Here is a 20525-nt window from a genome sequence, read left to right on the forward strand (position 1 = left end):
TGTGTGTGAATGAGGATGTGAGCGGGTGGGTGTGGGCCTGTGAAAGTGTAAAACACATTGTGTAGAAAAAGTGCAGCGTATCTAGATGACTGAGGTGCGATAGCAGCAAATGTGTGTTGGGTTTGAGAGTGAGGTTAGGTAAGCGACAGAGACTAAAATAGCACATTGTCTTGTAAGGAGAAGTGGTGTTGCTGGTATGAGTTCAGAGGCTTTAGAGGTCAAGAACGAGAAAGATGGAAAAATGGAGTTGGAGGAGGAGAGAACATGTGGTCATTCACGGTCACGTGTAGAGGTAAGTAAACCAGGGAACTGAGTGGAATGCACAAACGTGCACAAACACATGCACAAAGTAGGGTGAAATAATCCCACACACCAGTTGGTAAACCTTCCCCTCAGTACCACACATACCGACCACCGCTGTTAGTAGCCTGAATCAACCAATGCCTGGGCTGCACTTACAGTAACCTTGTTCAGCACACACACTTCTGCCCAATGCTATGTGCAATTAGCCTGGGAACGAGGTGGCATGTAAAGTAACACCGCTGCAGCAGCCCATCATTTACCCAACCGTACAGTTACATCACAATGGCTACCACAGAGCTGAACGTACTGCTGCCTGGTGGAACTATGAAATGCTGTCACATGAAGTAGTATCCCCACTACAGTGCAAACATGGGGAGTCTGCTGTTACAGACAGTGTTGGGATACTATAGCTTAAATCTGAGAGGGTCCCTTCTACTCTCCTCTCCTGACATACTGAACATTCCACAGCATGGCACCAGACTACACCAGTCTCTTCCCCTTCTCATCTCTTTGACTTCTCGTCCCCTTCCCTTCTCATCCCGATACATGAAAAGGGCTGGATGGGGCTGTTCTGACAGTGAGGAAAGGAGAGAAACTATTACAGACTATTGGGACGTGACTTGGTGAGGAAAGGAGACAAGGAGAGGAAGTTTATTCAGGCCATTATTGGGACGTGGCCCAGAAGAGCAGGAGAGCCCTGGAGCTCCTGAGGCAGCTGTGCTACTCCTCCCACGCTCCTCTCCCCCCTCCCCTTTCGTCACATTCCAACAATAATTAGCTAGGTGTCAGCTGGCATCAATCTATTGATAGCTATCAGGCATACGTGCCTCTGTACTTGGGTGTTTCTGTGTGTTAATGTGCAGGGGAGGGCTTGTGTGTGCGTCTATTATAAAGCACCTGTTACAACTCCTAAACTTAGCAAAAAAAGAAACGTCACTTTTTCAGGACCCTGTCTTTCAAAGATAATTTGTAAAAATCCAAATAACTTCACAGATCTTCATTGTAAAGGGTTTAAACACTGTTTCCCATGCTTGTTCAATGAACCATAAACAATTAATAAACATGCACCTGTGGAACGGTCGTTAAGACACTAATAGCTTACAGACCGTAGGCAAGCAAGGTCACAGTTATGAAAACTTAGGACACTAAAGAGGCCTTTCTACTGACTCTGAAAAACACAACAACAAAAAATATGCCCAGGGTCCCTGCTCATCTGCGTGAACGTACCTTAGACATGCTGCAAGGAGGAATGAGGACTGCAGATGTGGCCAGTGCAATAAATTGCAATGTCCGTACTGTGAGACACCTAAAACAGCGCAGTGGCAGACCACGTGTAACAACACCTGTACAGGATCGGTACATCCGAACTAGAGGTCGACCGATTAATCGGAATGGCCGATTAAATCGGGGCCGATTTCAAGTTTTCATAACAATCGGAAATCGATATTTTTGGGCGCCGATTTGCCGATTTTTTTTTACACCTTTATTTAATCTTTATTTAACTAGGCAAGTCAGTTAAGAACACATTCTTATTTTCAATGACGGCCTAGGAACGTTCTGCCTCGTTCAGAGGCAGAACGACAGATTTTTAACCTTGTCAGCTCGGGGGATCCAATCTTGCAACCTTACAGTTAACTAGTCCAATGCTCTAACACCTGATTACATTGCACTCCATGAGGAGCCTGCCTGTTAGCGAATGCAGTAAGCTAAGGTAAGTTGCTAGCTAGCATTAAACTTATCTTATAAAAAACAATTAATCAATGACTGTCATTGCTCCAATGTGTACTTAACCATAAACATCAATGCCTTTCTTAAAATCAATACACAAGTATATATTTTTAAACCTGCATATTTAGCTAAAAGAAATCCAGGTTAGCAGGCAATATTAACCAGGTGAAATTGTGTCATTTCTCTTGCGTTCATTGCACGCAGAGTCAGGGTATATGCAACAGTTTGGGCCGCCTGGTTCTTTGCGAACTAATTTGCCAGAATTTTACGTAATTATGACAACATTGAAGGTTGTGCAATGTAACAGGAATATTTAGACTCATGGATGCCACCCGTTAGATAAAATACGGAACGGAATAAACGTTTTGTTTTCGAGGTGATAGTTTCCGGATTAGTCAAAGGTATATGGTTTAGAGAGAAATAGTCGACGCGTTAAAATTCCTGTAATAACTTGCGGCTGAATTTGAAAGGGGTTCCTTCGTTATTTTACCGTTCATGTCTTCCATAGAGAATGTCTTGATCTACTTCAAATAAGGTCTGTGTTTCGTGCAGGCTTAAACCGCCTCGACGTTTTGATACCCATGTAAATCTCACTAGGATAAGGTAACGTTTGTCAACATATTTTCATAAATCCACTCTACAATTTTTTTTATCTTCGCTTATATTTAGCCAATATTGATCAGAGTTACCTTGTCCTATGGATATCTACACAGTTATAAAATTGGCACGGTGATGTAAGCCTACACGAAACACAGACCTTATTTTAAGTGAATCTAAAAAATATCCTATGGAATAAATGAAGGAACCGCTTTTCAGATTTTGCTAGAAGGTGTCATGGGAATTATGACTCGCACTTTGGTTGTCAATTCTTACCATGCCCATTATTAAAATAGGATTTCCTGCATATAGAAATTAAAGTTTTTAACATTCATCACAGGTAACTTAAACTCTATTTTTATTCAAACAGTTGAGAGTATTTGTCTCCTAAGCAGACTCTTCAGTATCATTGTCACTTCAGAGCTGTGTGCATGTGTGTGTATTTATGTATTATATTAAGTTAAAATAAAAGTGTTCATTGTTCATTCAGTATTGTTGCAATTGTCATTATTACAAAAATGTGTGTCTGTGTATGATATATATATATATCTTTTTTTAAACATTTTTTTTCCCAAATAAATCGGCCGATTAATCGGTATCGGCTTTTTTTGTCCTCCAATAAATCGGTATCGGCATTGAAAATCATAATCGGTCGACCTCTAATCCGAACATCCCACCTGCGGGACAGGTACAGGATGGCAACAACAACTGCCCCAGTTACACCAGGAACGCACAACCCCTCCATCAGTGCTCAGACTGTTCACAATAGGCTGAGAGAGGCTGGACTGAGGGCTTGTAGGCCTGTTGTAAGGCAGGTCCTCACCAGATATCACGGGCAACAACGTCGCCTATGGGCACAAACCCACCGTCGCTGGACCAGACAGGACTGGCAAAAAGTGCTCTTCACTGACTAGTCACGGTTTTGTCTCACCAAGGGTGATGGTCAGATTTGCGTTTATCATCAAAGGAATGAGCTTTACACCGAGGCCTATACTCCGGAGCGGGATCGATTTGGAAGTGGAGGGTCCGTCATGGTCTGGAGCGGTGTTTCACAGCATCATCGGACTGAGCTTGTTGTCATTGCAGGCAATCTCAACGCTGTGTGTTACAGGGAAGACATCCTCCTCCCTCATGTGGTACCCTTCCTGCAGGCTCATCCTGACATGACCCTCCAGCATGACAATGCCACCAGCCATACTGCTCGTTCTCTGCGTGATTTCCTGCAAGACAGGAATGTCAGTGTTCTGCCATGGCCAGCGAAGAGTCTGGATCTCAATCCCATTGAGCACGTCTGGGACCTGTTGGATCGGAGGGTTTTATGAATTCCTCACAGAAATGTCCGGTAACTTGCAGGTGCCTTGGTGGAAGAGTGGGGTAACATCTCACGGCAGGAACTGTCAAATCTGGTGCAGTCCATGAGGAGGAGATGCACTGCAGTACTTAATGCAGCTGGTGGGCACACCAGATACTGACTGTTACTTTTGATTTGGACCCCCCCTTTGTTCAGGGACACATTATTCAATTTCTGTTAGTCACATGTCTGAGGAACTTGTTCAGTTTATATCTCCGTTGTTTAATCTTGTTATGTTCATACAAATATTTACACGTTAAGTTTGCTGAAAATAAACGCAGTTGACAGTGAGGACGTTTCTTTTTTTGCTGAGTTTATCTCCATTTTCACTTGAAACTCATTCATATTATATGGTTATTCAACACGTTTTGTTTTACAGCATTTCTTAGTTCCACCAGGCAGGTCAGTGTGAGAGAGTTGTATTAATTACCACTGAGTCACTGTTACACCAGCTCTAGCACCAAGACCACATTGTGTAACCATTTGAGCAAAAAAAACACCCACCGTGTCACCATTTACACAACCAGTAAGAACACAGGACACTGATGGGCCAAACGATGACCTCACCCCACTGTGAGCTTCTTCACTGTCCATGCCACAGTGGCAGAGGCTAATACCTGTCAAACAAGCTTCTTCAATAACAGTCACATTACAGTGAGTTTGTGTCAGCCAGTCAGAATCAGAATAGGAAGGATCATAGAAATTCTAGTTGTATGGTGCCTGCCAATACCCAGTAAGACTAGAGCATCACAGATCACAATCTAGTTGTATGGTGCCTGCCAATACCCAGTAAGACTAGAGCATCACAGATCACAATCTAGTTGTATGGTGCCTGCCAATACCCAGTAAGACTAGAGCATCACAGATCACAATCTAGTTGTATGGTGCCTGCCAATACCCAGTAAGACTAGAGCATCACAGAAGGCTGGAGTTATAATAATGTCAACAGAGCCAACTGGCACAACACTTTATAGGGATGAAGCCTTAGACAGACCCTTATGCAGTGGTGGAAAAAGTACTCAATTGTCATACTTGAGTAAAAGTACAGATACCTTAATAGAAAACGACTCAAGTAAAAGTCACCCAGTAAAATACTACTTGAGTAAAAGTCTAAAATGATTTAGTTTTAAATATACTTAAGTATCAAAGGTAAATGGAATTGCTCAAAAATATTTAAGAATCAAAAGTAAAAGTATAAATAATTTCAAATTCCTTATATTAATTTTCTTGTTTTTTTATTTACGGGTAGCCAAGGGCACACTACAACACGCATACATAATTTACAAACGAAGCATGTGTGTTTAGTGAGTCCGCCAGGTCAGAGGCACTTGGGATGAGCAGAGACGTTCTCATGATAAGTGTGTGAATCGGACCATTTTCCTGTCAAAATGTAACGAGTACTTTTGGGTGTCAGGGAAAAAGTATGGAGTAAAAAGTACATTCTTGTCTTTAGGAATGTAGTGGAATAAAAGTAAAAGTTGACAAAAATATAAATAGTAAAGTAGATACCCCAAAAAACTACTTAAGTAGTACTTTACACCACTGCCCTTATGTGACTGGTGAGAGTCATACAGTGGGGCAAAAAAGTATTTAGTCAGCCACCAATTGTGCAAGTTCTCCCACTTAAAAAGATGAGAGAGGCCTGTAATTTTCATCATAGGTACACTTCAACTATGACAGACAAAATGAGAAAAAAAATCCAGAAAATCACATTGCAGGATTTTTAATGAATTTATTTGCAAATTATGGTGGAAAATAAGTATTTGGTCACCTACAAACAAGCAAGATTTCTGGCTCTCACAGACCTGTAACTTCTTCTTTAAGAGGCTCCTCTGTCCTCCACTCGTTACCTGTATTAATGGCACCTGTTTGAACTTGTTATCAGTATAAAAGACACCTGTCCACAACCTCAAACAGTCACACTCCAAACTCCACTATGGCCAAGACCAAAGAGCTGTAAAAGGACACCAGAAACAAAATTGTAGACCTGCACCAGGCTGGGAAGACTGAATCTGCAATAGGTAAGCAGCTTGGTTTGAAGAAATAAACTGTGAGAGCATTTATTAGGAAATGGAAGACATACAAGACCACTGATAATCTCCCTCGATCTGGGGCTCCACGCAAGATCTCACCCCGTGGAGTCAAAATGATCACAAGAAATCCCAGAACTACACGGGGGGACCTAGTGAATGACCTGCAGAGAGCTGGGACCAAAGTAACAAAGCCTACCATCAGTAACACACTACGCCGCCAGGGACTCAAATCCTGCAGTGCCAGACGTGTCCCCCTGCTTAAGCCAGTACATGTCCAGGCCCGTCTGAAGTTTGCTAGAGAGCATTTGGATGATCCAGAAGAAGATTGGGAGAATGTCATATGGTCAGATGAAACCAAAATATAACTTTTTGGTAAAAACTCAACTCGTCGTGTTTGGAGGACAAAGAATGCTGAGTTGCATCCAAAGAACACCATACCTATTGTGAAGCATGGGGGTGGAAACATCATGCTTTGGGGCTGTTTTTCTGCAAAGGGACCAGGACGACTGATCCGTGTAAAGGAAAGAATGAATGGGACCATATATCGTGAGATTTTGAGTGAAAACCTCCTTCCATCAGCAAGGGCATTGAAGATGAAACGTGGCTGGGTCTTTTAGCATGACAATGATCCCAAACACACCGCCCGGGCAACGAAGGAGTGGCTTCGTAAGAAGCATTTCAAGGTCCTGGAGTGGCCTAGCCAGTCTCCAGATCTCAACCCCATAGAAAATCTTTGGAGGGAGTTGAAAGTCCGTGTTGCCCAGCAACAGCCCCAAAACATCACTGCTCAAGAGGAGATCTGCATGGAGGAATGGGCCAAAATACCAGCAACAGTGTGTGAAAACCTTGTGAAGACTTACAGAAAACGTTTGACCTCTGTCATTGCCAACAAAGGGTATATAACAAAGTATTGAGAAACTTTTGTTATTGACCAAATACTTATTTTCCACCATAATTTGCAAATAAATTCATTAAAAATCCTATAATGTGATTTTCTGGATTTTTTTCTCATTTTGTCTGTCATAGTTGAAGTTACATTTACATTTTAGTCATTTAGCAGACGCTCTTATCCAGAGCGACTTACAGTAGAGTGCATACATTTTATTACATACATTTTTATTACATTTTTACATACTGAGACAAGGATATCCCTACCGGCCAAACCCTCCCTAACCCGGACGACGCTATGCCAATTGTGCGTCGCCCCACGGACCTCCCGGTTGCGGCCGGCTGCGACAGAGCCTGGGCGCGAACCCAGAGACTCTGGTGGCGCAGCTAGCACTGCGATGCAGTGCCCTAGACCACTGCGCCACCCGGGAGGTGTAGTGTACCTATGAAGTGTACCTATGATGAAAATTACAGGCCTCTCTCATCTTTTTAAGTGGGAGAACTTGCACAATTGGTGGCTGACTAAATACTTTTTTGCCCCACTGTATAGTACAGTCAAATAAAAGCAACAAAGAGAATGAGGGTTCTACAGTATCTATCAATCATAGAAACCAGTCTTTCATCCCATCTGAAAACATAAAGTAGGTGCATTTCTAAATACCAAACATCCATTCATTGTGTCAGCTTAGGTCACTCTTCACCCCAAACACCCGGTCCTGCACAATAGCCTGTGTCTGGTCCCCTGTGCCACTATGACAGCATGGCCCTGAAATAGAGCAGAGCCCTAATGGAAGCTAGCTGTGTTTGTGCTCTTTTTATCTGGCCTTCTCATCAGGCAAGGCTTAATTGCACTGAATGAGTCCGGGCTTCTCTGGGGTCCTATGGCCCTGGCCGGGCTCCGAGGGGGTGTCCCCAGAGGCGCCTGAGTAGAAAAGGAGCAGGAGGCACACAGACAGGAAGTGGGTGTAATTTCCTCAGGAAACGATAAGAGCCATTTCCTGTTCGACCTGTCTGCAAGAGTCATGTCGAGAGATCGAGAGAGCGAAAGAGAAGACGAGAGAGAGGAGGGGGATGAGGAAGAGGGGAGGAGGGATGAGGAGAGGTTAGAGGAGGAGAGAGAGAGAGGCGTGATGGTGTACAAAATGAGAAAGAGAGAAAGAAAGCTAGAAAGAGGAAGGATGGAGCATGGCAGAGGGGAACAAGGTCAGGGGTAAGATTAAGAAGTGACACCCTTCTCTTTACTTGAACTGTGCTCATCACCTCTGTAACTCAGTAAAGGAAGTTGGCAAATATTTCATGAACGAAATCAACCGAAGAAAGATGATTGAGAAACAGAGAGAGTCGAGGACACGTGGGTAAAACTGAGATAAGGTGTGAGAAGCACAGTGAGGCCCTAGTACTGCTGCCTGCCTGCCATCATGTGTGCGGGGGTGTGCATATCAAATCAAATGTTATTTGTCACATGCTTCATAGACAACTGGTGTAGACTAACAGTGAAATGCTTACTTATGGGCCCTTCCCAACAATGCTTACTTACAGTCCATTCATTAACCCAACAAAAATACAATGTGTGTGGTGTGTTGGGCAATGCAGGGACTGAAGTGTGAAATTCCTGGGCTAACTCAGGTTAATGAAGCATAATCATTCATAGCTGACAACTGTTGCAACACCACTGTGGTCAACACATTTACAAAAACACTGCAGATTACACACGACCGTCCAGATTAGATACATTGATATTCCAACTGCATGTGAGATTAGGGATTAAATACAGTTGAAGTCAGAAGTTTACCTACACCTTAGCCAAGTACATTTACTCAGTTTGACAATTCCTGACATTTAATCCTAGTAAAATTCAGTTTTAGGTCAGTTAGGATCACCTCTTTATTTTAAGAATGTGAAATAACAGCAGAGAGAATGATTGCTTTCAACATTTATTTCTTTCATCACATTCCCAGTGGGTCAGAAGTTAACATACACTCAATTAGTATTTGGTAGCATTGCCTTTAAATTGTGTAACTTGTGTCAAACGTTTCGGGTAGCCTTCCACAAGCCTCCCAAAATAAGTTGGGTGAATTTTGGCCCATTCCTTCCGACAGCTGGTGTAACAGTCAGGATTGTAGGCCTCCTTGCTCACACACACTTTTTCAGTTCTGCCCACACATTTTCTATAGGATTGAGGTCAGGGCTTTGTGATGGCCACCTTGACTTTGTTGTCCTTAAGCCATTTTGCCACAACTTTGTAAGTATGCTTGGGGTCATTGTCCATTTGGAAGACCCATTTGCGAGCAAGCTTTAACTTCCTGACTGATGTCTTGAGATGTTGCTTCAATATATCCACATCATTTCCCGTCCTCATGATGCCATCTATTTTGTTAAGTGCACCAGTCCCTCCTGCAGCAAAGCACCCGCACAACATGATGCTGCCACCCCTGTGCTTCACGGTTGGGATGGTGTTCGTCAGCTTGCAAGCCTCCCCTTTTTCCCTCCAAATATAACAATGGTCATTATGGCCAAGCAGTTCTATTTTTGTTTCATCAGACCAGAGGATATTTCTCCAAAAATTACGATCTTTGTCCCCATGTGCAGTTGCAAACCGTAGTCTGGCTTTTTTTAATGGCGGTTTTGGAGCAGTGGCTTCTTCCTTGCTGAGCGGCCTTTCAGGTTATGTCGATATAGGACTTGTTTTACTGTGGATATAGATACTTTTGTGCCTGTTTCCTCCAGTATCTTCACAAGGTCCTTTGCTGTTGTTCTGGGATTGACTTGCACTTTTCGCACCAAAGTACGTTCATCTCTAGGAGACAGAACGCGTCTCCTGCCTGAGCGGTGTCGCGGCTGCGTGGTCCCATGGTGTTTATACTTGCGTACTATTGTTTGTACAGATGAACGTGGTACCTTCAGACATTTGGAAATTGCTCCCAAGGATGAACCAAACGTGTGGAGGTCTACAATTTTTTTTCTGAGGTCTTGGCTGATTTCTTTTGATTTTCCCATGATGTCAAGCAAAGAGGCACTGAGTTTGAAGGTAGGCCTTGAAATACATCCACAAGTACACCTCCAATTGACTCAAATTATGTCACTTAGCCCATCAGAAGCTTCAAAAGCCATGACATAATTTTCTGGAATTTTCCAAGCTGTTTAAAGGAACAGTCAACTTAGTGTATGTAAACTTCTGACCCACTGAAATTGTGATACAGTGAATTATAAGTGTAATAATCTGTCTGTAAACAATTGTTGGAAAAATTACTTGTGTCATGCACAAAGTAGATGTCCTAACCGACTTGTCAAAACTATAGTTTGTTAACAAGAAATTTGTGGAGTGGTTAAAAAACAAGTTAATGACTCCAATCTAAGTGTATAGAAACTTCTGACCAAATGTAGGTACAAAGATTTCCCCAAATTAGTCATACATATATACAACTCAATGTCAACAGATTACATAATTCAAGATAACTAGCTACTAGAACAGTTTACTGCCTGGCCTTGTAACTATTTGTAGGGTTAATCAGTACATAGTATTGGGCAGAAAATAGTATTGGGTAAACAGAGATTGTTGAATTGTGAATGACATACTGTAGTCGCAGACTCTGGACTTAAATGGATGTTCCAAAAAAGAGAGATCTAAGACAGAAGAAATTACCAAGAGAGGCAAAGAGATGAGAATGAAAGAGTAAAAGGAGAGAATAGAGAGAGCGAGGTAGAAAGAGAGAGAGAGAGAGCGAGGTAGAAAGAGAGAGAGAGCGAGGTAGAGAAAGAGAGGTAGAGAGAGCGAGGTAGAGAGAGAGAGAGAGAGAGAGAGAGAGAGAGAGCGAGGTAGAAAGAGAGAGAGAGAGCGAGGTAGAAAGAGAGAGAGAGCGAGGTAGAGAGAGAGAGAGAGCGAGGTAGAAAGAGAGAGAGAGCGAGGTAGAAAGAGAGAGAGAGAGAGCGAGGTAGAGAGAGAGCGAGGTAGAGAGAGAGAGAGAGCGAGGTAGAGAGAGAGCGAGGTAGAGAGAGAGAGAGAGCGAGGTAGAAAGAGAGAGAGAGCGAGGTAGAAAGAGAGAGAGAGCGAGGTAGAAAGAGAGAGAGAGCGAGGTAGAGAAAGAGAGGTAGAGAGCGAGGTAGAAAGAGAGAGAGAGCGAGGTAGAGAGCGAGGTAGAAAGAGAGAGAGAGCGAGGTAGAGAAAGAGAGGTAGAGAGCGAGGTAGAGAGAGAGAGCGAGGTAGAGAGAGAGAGAGCGAGGTAGAAAGAGAGAGAGAGCGAGGTAGAGAGAGAGAGAGAGCGAGGTAGAGAGAGAGAGAGAGCGAGGTAGAAAGAGAGAGAGAGCGAGGTAGAGAGAGAGCGAGGTAGAGAGAGAGCGAGGTAGAGAGAGAGCGAGGTAGAGAGAGAGCGAGGTAGAAAGAGAGAGAGAGCGAGGTAGAGAGAGAGTGAGGTAGAAAGAGAGAGAGAGCGAGGTAGAGAGAGAGTGAGGTAGAAAGAGAGAGAGAGCGAGGTAGAAAGAGAGAGAGAGCGAGGTAGAAAGAGAGAGGTAGAGAGAGCAAGGTAGAGAGAGAGCGAGGTAGAGAGAGAGCGAGGTAGAGAGAGAGCGAGGTAGAAAGAGAGAGAGAGCGAGGTAGAGAGAGAGTGAGGTAGAAAGAGAGAGAGAGCGAGGTAGAGAGAGAGCGAGGTAGAAAGAGAGCGAGGTAGAAAGAGAGAGAGAGCGAGGTAGAGAAAGAGTGAGGTAGAGAGAGAGAGAGAGGTAGAGAAAGAGCGAGGTAGAGAGAGAGCGAGGTAGAGAGAGAGAGAGAGCGAGGTAGAAAGAGAGAGAGAGCGAGGTAGAAAGAGAGAGAGAGCGAGGTAGAGAAAGAGCGAGGTAGAGAAAGAGAGGTAGAGAGAGAGAGAGAAGTGTCAGTAGGATGTGGGGAGGGAAACAACTACGCTGAAAGTGGTGTGAATATGCCCTCATACCACATCCTCTCTACCCATCCCTCTTTCAGTCCGCTTCTCTCGCTCTCTTTCTTCCCTCCCCGTACTCTCTTCTCCCCTCTCTCTCCACCTTCAAATCAGTCTCAATCGCCAGGTCGCAGTTGTAAATGAGAACTTGTTCTCAACTGACCTACCTGGTTAAATAAAGGTGAAATAAAATAAAAAATAAATCTTGGTTGGTATGGCCACTCCAATACAGCCAAGCCACTCATGACCAGAACAGTAGAGCCAATTACGTCATTTAGCAGCCATTACGCACTGGCTAACATAAGACTAGCAACTCAAAAAAGTCCTAACCCCTAGAACAGCAGTGATGTGTAAAATCCCCTGCATCTTTTTCTCTGTCCCTATTGCCTAACCCTTAGTGCCAAAATATACTTCCATACCCCTGACAACTCCTTGGCATTACTTTCCCTACCCCTTCTTTTTCTCTTGCTCTCCATGTAAGTGGTCACTGTTTCATGCTTCATGGAAACATTGGATAGATGAGGGCCAATCGACTGGCATGGATTGGGTTCGCAGTGAGCCTCCCGCCTATTTAACTGTTTCTAAATGTGTGTGTGTCTGGATAGTAGGGTAATTGCGCAGGCCAAACACAGAGGCCTTTGATTACCATTTGGGTCGTGGAGAAACATTCTCATTCATTCAGAAGGGATGTGTATGTGTATGTGTATGTGTGTGTGTGTGTGTGTGTGTGTGTGTGTGTGTGTGTGTGTGTGTGTGTGTGTGTGTGTGTGTGTGTTAGCAGGCCACGTTTTACCACCATGTCCAGCAGTGGCTGATGATGACTTGAGGACTGCAGCACATAAAGCAGCTATGTCCGGCCAGAGTGTTGGAAGAGCTTTCCCAGAATCCCAATCTGGGCTGGCTCTGAACATGGAGGTGGGCAATACCGCAGCCCAACACACACGTTGCTCCATGACGGTACGGCCCACATAACTCACCAACCATGCAACCCAGTCCTGCTGCATTCATATCCTCCATCTTTACATAGCTCTATTACTGAGGCACCATAAACCACATACTGCAGCTAGCATCATTATTGGACATTTCTATTAAATTTCTCAGTGAAAATGGCCTAATAATTCATCTCTTCAGATTTAGTCATACAGTTCTTGTCTCCCCCTTTTCTAACCAGACTTTTAGAAAATAATGTGTATACAACTCATTCAGAGTTGTAAATGTTAAGATAGTGTCGTGTCCTAGGGCCCCCTCTCGTTGTTTACATTGGAAACCTCATCAGCCCTGCTGAACTGTCAACATGGATGGTCATTTGAGGCTGCTTGTTCTCGTGATGGTGGTGTGTGTCTAAATCTCCACTCTTGTTCAAGTCCCACTTCTTGCAAGTTATCCCAACCACCCCTATCCCTCTCTCTCCAGCCATCCATCCCCAAGAGTAAAGACATAATACACACAGACAACTGTATACCACATACAGGATGTACAATTAGACTATGTGCACACACACACACGTCTGCTCCTCCCTACTAAAAGACTCTTTCAGGGCTTGGGGATGTCACCACCTTGCACACATCTCCTTCACACATGTTCAGCTCCATTCCCGCCTCTACATAGTGTATCAGAGGACAGTGGGTTGGTCCTGGACTCTTCTGAACTACATGGCTGTGCTACAGGGCTGACACAGCACACTGACATACAGGAGAGAGAGATAAGCACTTCTACTGTACAAGCTGACAGTAAACCAGGGTTACCTGTGTTCACCTGAGAATACCCATGAGCTAGGCTAACTGAGAACCATCACCCACCCTGCCGTTACAATCTCCACTTATTACAAATACACGGCTCTTTTAACTGTCGTCTGGAATGCACACTTGGCTAATTGCAAACGGACATACAGTGTGCACACACTGATGAACACACAGGGTTCTTGGTTAGAAGGTGCTGAGCTTCATCTTGCTCAAGGCCAGGATTAGTGCTGCTGCTTTCAGATCCTTCCGTCATGCCAGGGAGACGCAGGACGGCATAGCGCACGCGCGCACACACACACACACACACACACACACACACACACACACACACACACGAGTGGCACTGTTCATTACACTTGATTAACATAAGAATCTGCACTGTAGATTACTCTTCTCAACATGCCTTTATAGCTAAACTGAACAGCTGACATGTTTAGATGTTTATTTTCTAAGCCAGACAAGTAGTCCTATAGGGAATCCCTAGTAGTTGCCCCTTTGTCCAGAGGGACAGCCCCTGGCTGTTGCATTGTGGATAGTAGCCTATATTCCACCATCTGCTGGTTGTCTGGTCGTAACCCTCTGGCCTAGTTACTGAGCTCAGTGTACCTCAGCTGTAACTACACTAGGCCTAATAAAGCACTGGGATTCCTCTATTAATGCCCTGAGAGAATAGGATTGTGTACCTGAGAGAATAGGATTGTGTACCTGAGAGAATAGGATTGTGTACCTGAGAGAATAGGATTGTGTACCTGAGAGAATAGGATTGTGTACCTGAGAGAATAGGATGGTGTACCTGAGAGAATAGGATTGTGTACCTGAGAGAATAGGATTGTGTACTTGAGAGAATAGGATTGTGTACTTGAAAGAATAGGATTGTGTACTTGAGAGAGGGATGGTGTACCTGAGAGAATAGGATTGTGTACCTGAGAGAATAGGATTGTGTACCTGAGAGAATAGGATTGTGTACCTGAGAGAATAGGATTGTGTACCTGAGAGAATAGGATTGTGTACCTGAGAGAATAGGATTGTGTACTTGAGAGAGGGATGGTGTACCTGAGAGAATAGGATTGTGTACCTGAGAGAATAGGATTGTGTACTTGAGAGAGGGATGGTGTACCTGAGAGAATAGGATTGTGTACTTGAGAGAGGGATGGTGTACCTGAGAGAATAGGATTGTGTACCTGAGAGAGGGATTGGCGGAGGGTGGGGAGTGTGTGTGTGTGTGCGTGCATTCGTTAGGGCTGGGCGATATGGCCTAAAAATCATATCTCAATTTTTTCTAACTTATGGGCGATTCACGATATATACAGTTTCTCTAAATAGGCTTTGTTGTTCAATTAAAGGTCAAATACATTGCATTTCAAACAGTCAGCAATAATCTAATGAATTCAGGACTTGTAAAATTATACCTAGGTTAAATATAAGCCTTCCACAACCATAAAACACACTAATTATTTAATCAAAATAGTTTAACCTGCTTTTTTACAATAATCACTGATCTGGCTTTCAAGTCTGTCTATGAAAATGCCCTTTTTTATTACAAATTTAACCAGAAACATGCACATTCACTAATAATGACTCACTTCTTGTAGCAAGGACTATAGAAAATTAACACCGGTCTCATCAACAACCTCTTAAGCACAAGTGCTAGCGAGAAGCCAGCTAATCTTTATATTTCAACTTTAGCCAACTTGAATCTATTTACTAGCTAACAAGGTCTAACAGTTGAATTGTTATGAACACATCCTTCTGTCTGTCTCCAACTGTTTGAACAGCATTCTAGCCTGTCCACTTTGTTCAGATGTTAAAATCGAATGGCTATCTTATTTCTCAGAATGAGAACGAGTTGCCCTTGAGAATGAGAACCAATTCCTTTTATAATTGTGTTTTATGCTATAACAGTCTTTGGCTAAAATGCTACTAGCAGTATGTGGTATTGCAATGCAGCCAGTCACGACAAACTGAGCATTCATTTTCCAGAATCAACGTTCATTGATACTCCTGTTTCAGTAGTGTCTGCTCTGCCCACAATTTGAGGAGTTGAGACATAAAAATGATATAGTTAGAAAGGTTAACTCCTCTTTTACAGTAAAATAATGTCTCAATGTGTTTGTCTCCATATGACCCATTCTGTTGGACCAAACCTCAAATGCAAATAGCGAGTTGAAACCGCTTGTCAGAGGAAGAAGTGATCTCTCATCTTTGTTGTTGTGAGTAGCGGGGGGAGGGGCTTGGTGTTCATGTGTAAATGAAAAGATGCACAGTCTCAGCAGAAGAAGCAAAGGAGATGAGACCAAAAAGACAACATGATGAGAACAAGCGGACATAAACGCTCATAAAAACAAAAAATAAACAATAACTTGATTCTTGCGATACGGGCATTTGGATATCAGACCAAAACATGAATTCAAATGATCAAATTCGATATATAGCCCAGCCCTAGTATGTGTGTGTGTGAGTGAGAGACAAGAAACTTCAATTAAATAGCCCAAATTCCTTTAAAAGGAAGAGACGATACCCTTTGAGCTTCAGGCAAGACTGCACTTGCAGAGGTAGAGAAAGAAATAAAGAGGGAGGGATGACAGCAAAGTGTTGTTGTTCCTCTAACAGAGACAGGAAGCCTCTGTAGTTCAGTGGTCGCCGCTGACACATCACAACGCTCCAAGCCCAACCGCCATTTCAGCATCACGTCTCATCTGATCAGTTCAGCTACAGAACTACTCCAAAACAACTACGGGTCAACCCACAGGCCCATAACAACAGACCATGGCTGAACTTGAGACAGAGTGCTGTTCAGATTCTGAGCAAAGGTTATACATAGCACCTAAAGCAAAAAAAATTCTGATTAAGCCTTCACAATGTTGATATGTTGTAGGCCCAATTCAGTCCCTTAGTAACACATAGACAAGGTTATTTTTGGAGTTCAATTGAGCCTGCGAAACTAAACAGCTAAATAAGTGTTGATCAACTCAAACCATGGATATTGGCCCAACCCTCTAGGTCTGATCAGGTACAGTTGAAGTCAGAAGTTTACATACACTTAGGTTGGAGTCAAGTAATTTTTCCAACAATTGTTTACAGACAGATTATTTCACTGTATCACAATTCCAGTGGGTCAGAAGTTTACATACACTAAGTTGACTGTGTCTTTAAACAGCTTGGAAAATTCCAGAAATTATGTCATGGCTTTAGAAGCTTCTGATAGGCTAAGTGACATCATTTGAGTCAATTGGAGGTGTACCTGTGGATGTATTTCAAGGGCTACCTTCAAACTCTGTGCCTCTTTGCTTGACATCATGGGAAAATCAAAAGAAATCAGCCAAGACCTCAGAAAAAAAATTGTAGACCACCACAAGTCTGGTTCATCCTTGGGAGCAATTTCCAAACGCCTGAAGGTACCACGTTCATCTGTACAAACAATAGTACGCAAGTATAAACACCATGGGACCACAGAGCCATCATACCGCTCAGGAAGGAGACGCGTTCTGTCTCCTAGAGATGAACGTACTTTGGTGGGAAAAGTGCAAATCAATCCCAGAACAACAGCAAAGGACCATGTGAAGATGCTGGAGGAAACAGGTACAAAAGTATCTATATCCACAGTAAAACAAGTCCTATATCGACATAACCTGAAAGGCCACTCAGCAAGGAAGAAGCCACTGCTCCAAAACCGCCATAAAAAAAGCCAGACTAAGGTTTGCAACTGCACATGTGGAGAAAGATCGTAATTTTTGGAGAAATGTCCTCTGGTCTGATGATACAAAAATAGAACTGCTTGGCCATAATGACCATCGATATGTTTGGAGGAGAAAGGGGGAGGCTTGCAAGCCGAAGAACACCCTCCCAACCGTGAAGCACGGGGGTGGCAGCATCATGTTGTGGGGGTGCTTTGCTGCAGGAGGGACTGGTGCACTTCACAAAATAGATGGCATCGTGAGGAAGGAAAATTATGTGGATATATTGAAGTAACATCTCAAAACATCAGTCAGGAAGTTAAAGCTTAGTCACAAATGGGTCTTCCAAATGGACAATGACCCCAAGCATACTTCCAAAGTTGTGGCAAAACGGCTTAAGGACAACAAAGTCAAGGTATTGGAGTGGCCATCACAAAGCCCTGACCTCAATCCTATAGAAAATGTGTGGGCAGAACTGAAAAAGTGTGTGCGAGCAAGGAGGCCTACAAACCTGACTCAGTTACACCAGCTTTGTCAGGAGGAATGGGCCAAAATTCACCCAACTTATTGTGGGAAGCTTGTGGAAGGCTACTCGAAATGTTTGACCCAAGTTTAACAATTTAAAGGCAATGCTACCAAATACTAATTGAGTATATGTAAACTTCTGACCCACTGGGAATGTGATGAAACAAATAAAAGCTGAAATAAATAATTATATTATTCGGACATTTCACATTCTTAAAATAAAGTGGTGATCCTAACTGACCTAAGACAGGGAATTTTTACTAGGATTAAATATCAGGAATTGTGAAAAACTGAGTTTAAATGTATTTGGCTAAGATGCATGTAAACTTCCAACATCAACTGTATATTATTCTCTTGATCTTAGATCCCAGAACTTCTAAGTCACCTAAGTCACTGTTACTACAGGAGCTGGCTAACACCCAGTACTCTACCCTGAACCTTACAGACTGCTTTGCCCTATGTACATAGTGATTGAACACTGGTCACCTTAATCATGTTTACATACTGTTTTACCCACTTCATATGTATATAGTGTATTCTAGTCATGGCTCATCCTATACAACTACTGCTGTACCCACTTTTTCTATTGATATACTGTCTATACCAGTTTATATATATTCCAGACTTTGACATTGCTCGTTCTGAAATGTTTTATTTATTTATTTGTACTTATTGGATTATGTGCATATTGTTGTGTATTGCTAGGTACTATTACTGCATTGTTGGATGCTAGAAACACAAGCATTTCGCTGCACCTGCGATAACATCTGCATATGCAATCAATACATTTATTTGATTTTGATTTGTAGAGGATTAAACTGAATGATGGGGGAGGGGAGTGAGACAAAGGGGGAGGGGAGTGAGACAAAGGGGGAGGAGAGAGGCAAAAAAGGCCAAAAGTGGGATGGACTCCAGTGACAGATGTGTGTTTGTATAGCTGCTGTACTTTTCATATAGAAAGAGAAAATAGTGTGATCAATTGGAGCATCGGATAAATATGCTACAGTGTGTGATAGATACATCTACTGGTACAATCTCACAATTTGCTATCAGTAGGCTATCTACCTTTGATAATGATTAACTATCTAATCAGTATAATGTATGTGTAACTATGTCTAAATAACACTCAGAATTTAGGCTGGTTTAACAGCTAAATCAAACATGGCTATTAATGTTATTTGATAAAATATACTTTTTAGATTTTAAATGTCACATTGAAATACTCGTAAAAAAAAATACATAGGCAAGCAAATCATTGCACCTAGGCCGGGCCACATTGCTGGCAATAACTGCTATAGTTACAGAGTTACATGAAATAATAGGCTACAATGTTGCGAGTCATTTTACAAATTATGCTCTTTGCAACATTTTTGTAACATGACGGATAGCTATACTTTGTAGCCTGCTAAAAAAATATCACTTGATTGAACAACAAATTAGCAAGCGACCTGATACGTACCCTTCAAATACCAGTATGCTTCAGCAAGTCCTACTCTGTAATGAAAATAGTGTTTAATTAACTCTAAAACACCTGATTTTGGGACTCGAGAGAACGAGATGTTCCGCTAGATTGTAGCCAAACACAACATTCCTTTAGCTAGACGTTAACTAAAAGCTGTCTGGTGAGCTGGCTAGCGAGAGACAAGCCTTTACTCGCGGAATAACCTAATTAAATCCCAAGTTTTTTTTATAAGTAACTAAGCATCGAACGTATGTACATGTTAAATATATTATCAACATGTTTTGACGAGGTACTCACCTCAAAATACAGCAACAACAAAAAAAAGACTGACAAACGTCTATTATGGTTCGCTGTTCGAAAGTTGTCGTATGTCGCTGGAAAAAAACATTGTACGCGGAAGTACAAATTCAAGTGCACAATTTTCCCTTGCCTGATTTTTTTTATCTGCATAAACCACTGGCAAAGTCATGCATGACGATGTCAAAATATATTGGTTTGATATAATAATACAGTTTTCAATATGATCTAGCTATATAAAATCTGGTTTTCATGTAACTTTTTCCATCCCCAGTTGTTTCCTGATGGGCTTCCATACTAGATTGTGTTACACGGTATTCGGTCCCCTCGTCTAGCCATGGGAGTCAAGCTTATCTTTTCACACGTAAGGTAATCCGTGTTGAAATATTACTTATGGAATTGAACGCATTATGTCAATTATTGAACAGTAATTGAAACCCTGAACTAGTGCATCCATAAATACATTTAGGAATATCCAGTAGAGGCAATGCTTTTGTTTCCGTAAACTTATGTTTCACTTAGCAATATGATCTCATATGTTTCACAATTCACAAATAGGCTATCACACAAAGTAATTCCGATTTAGTTAGTGTTGGCTGTTTGTGAAAGTTTAGGGCATGCACCTATCTTGGGTTGTCATCTTCTTAATTTCCCGTCTTCATATCCGGCCTTTTACTACTCTCAGCTTCCAAATGCGTCCGAAATTGCACCCTATTCACTTTATAGTGCACTGGTCAAATGTAGTGCACACTATGTAGAGAAAACTATGCCATTTTCAGACTTTTTAATCAACACGTTTAATAAAGGTAGGCGGCAGATTTTCATGTCATCATATCCTTGGGAGAGGAAGCCATATGGCATATGCTGTCCCATTACCCTGACTATTACAACTCATTGAACTCAATCAGTCAATTACACATGCAAGGAAAATAAGACTAAGGGAAACCATGGCCAATTTTTACTCATGCTCATGAAATCAAACCCTTCCATGATATAATGCAAACTATTCGTGTAG

At 42.4% G+C, this 20525-nt stretch overlaps 1 protein-coding gene across 2 annotated transcripts in view; it reads right to left on the bottom strand.

Annotated features, from left to right (window-relative positions):
• The window catches only part of LOC120048774 (rho guanine nucleotide exchange factor 1-like), a 68474-nt gene extending 48687 nt beyond the window's left edge, over positions 1-19787 (bottom strand). For both annotated transcript variants that reach the window (XM_038994982.1, XM_038994981.1), the window contains exon 1: positions 19511-19787. In XM_038994982.1, coding sequence (XP_038850910.1) covers positions 19511-19663 — 153 coding nt within the window. In that variant the 5' untranslated portion in view covers positions 19664-19787. The remainder of the gene's footprint in view (positions 1-19510) is intronic.
• Positions 19788-20525: the final 738 nt, after the last annotated feature.

Source organism: Salvelinus namaycush, chromosome 5, assembly GCF_016432855.1.
Source record: "Salvelinus namaycush isolate Seneca chromosome 5, SaNama_1.0, whole genome shotgun sequence".
Classification (NCBI taxonomy): domain Eukaryota; kingdom Metazoa; phylum Chordata; class Actinopteri; order Salmoniformes; family Salmonidae; genus Salvelinus; species Salvelinus namaycush.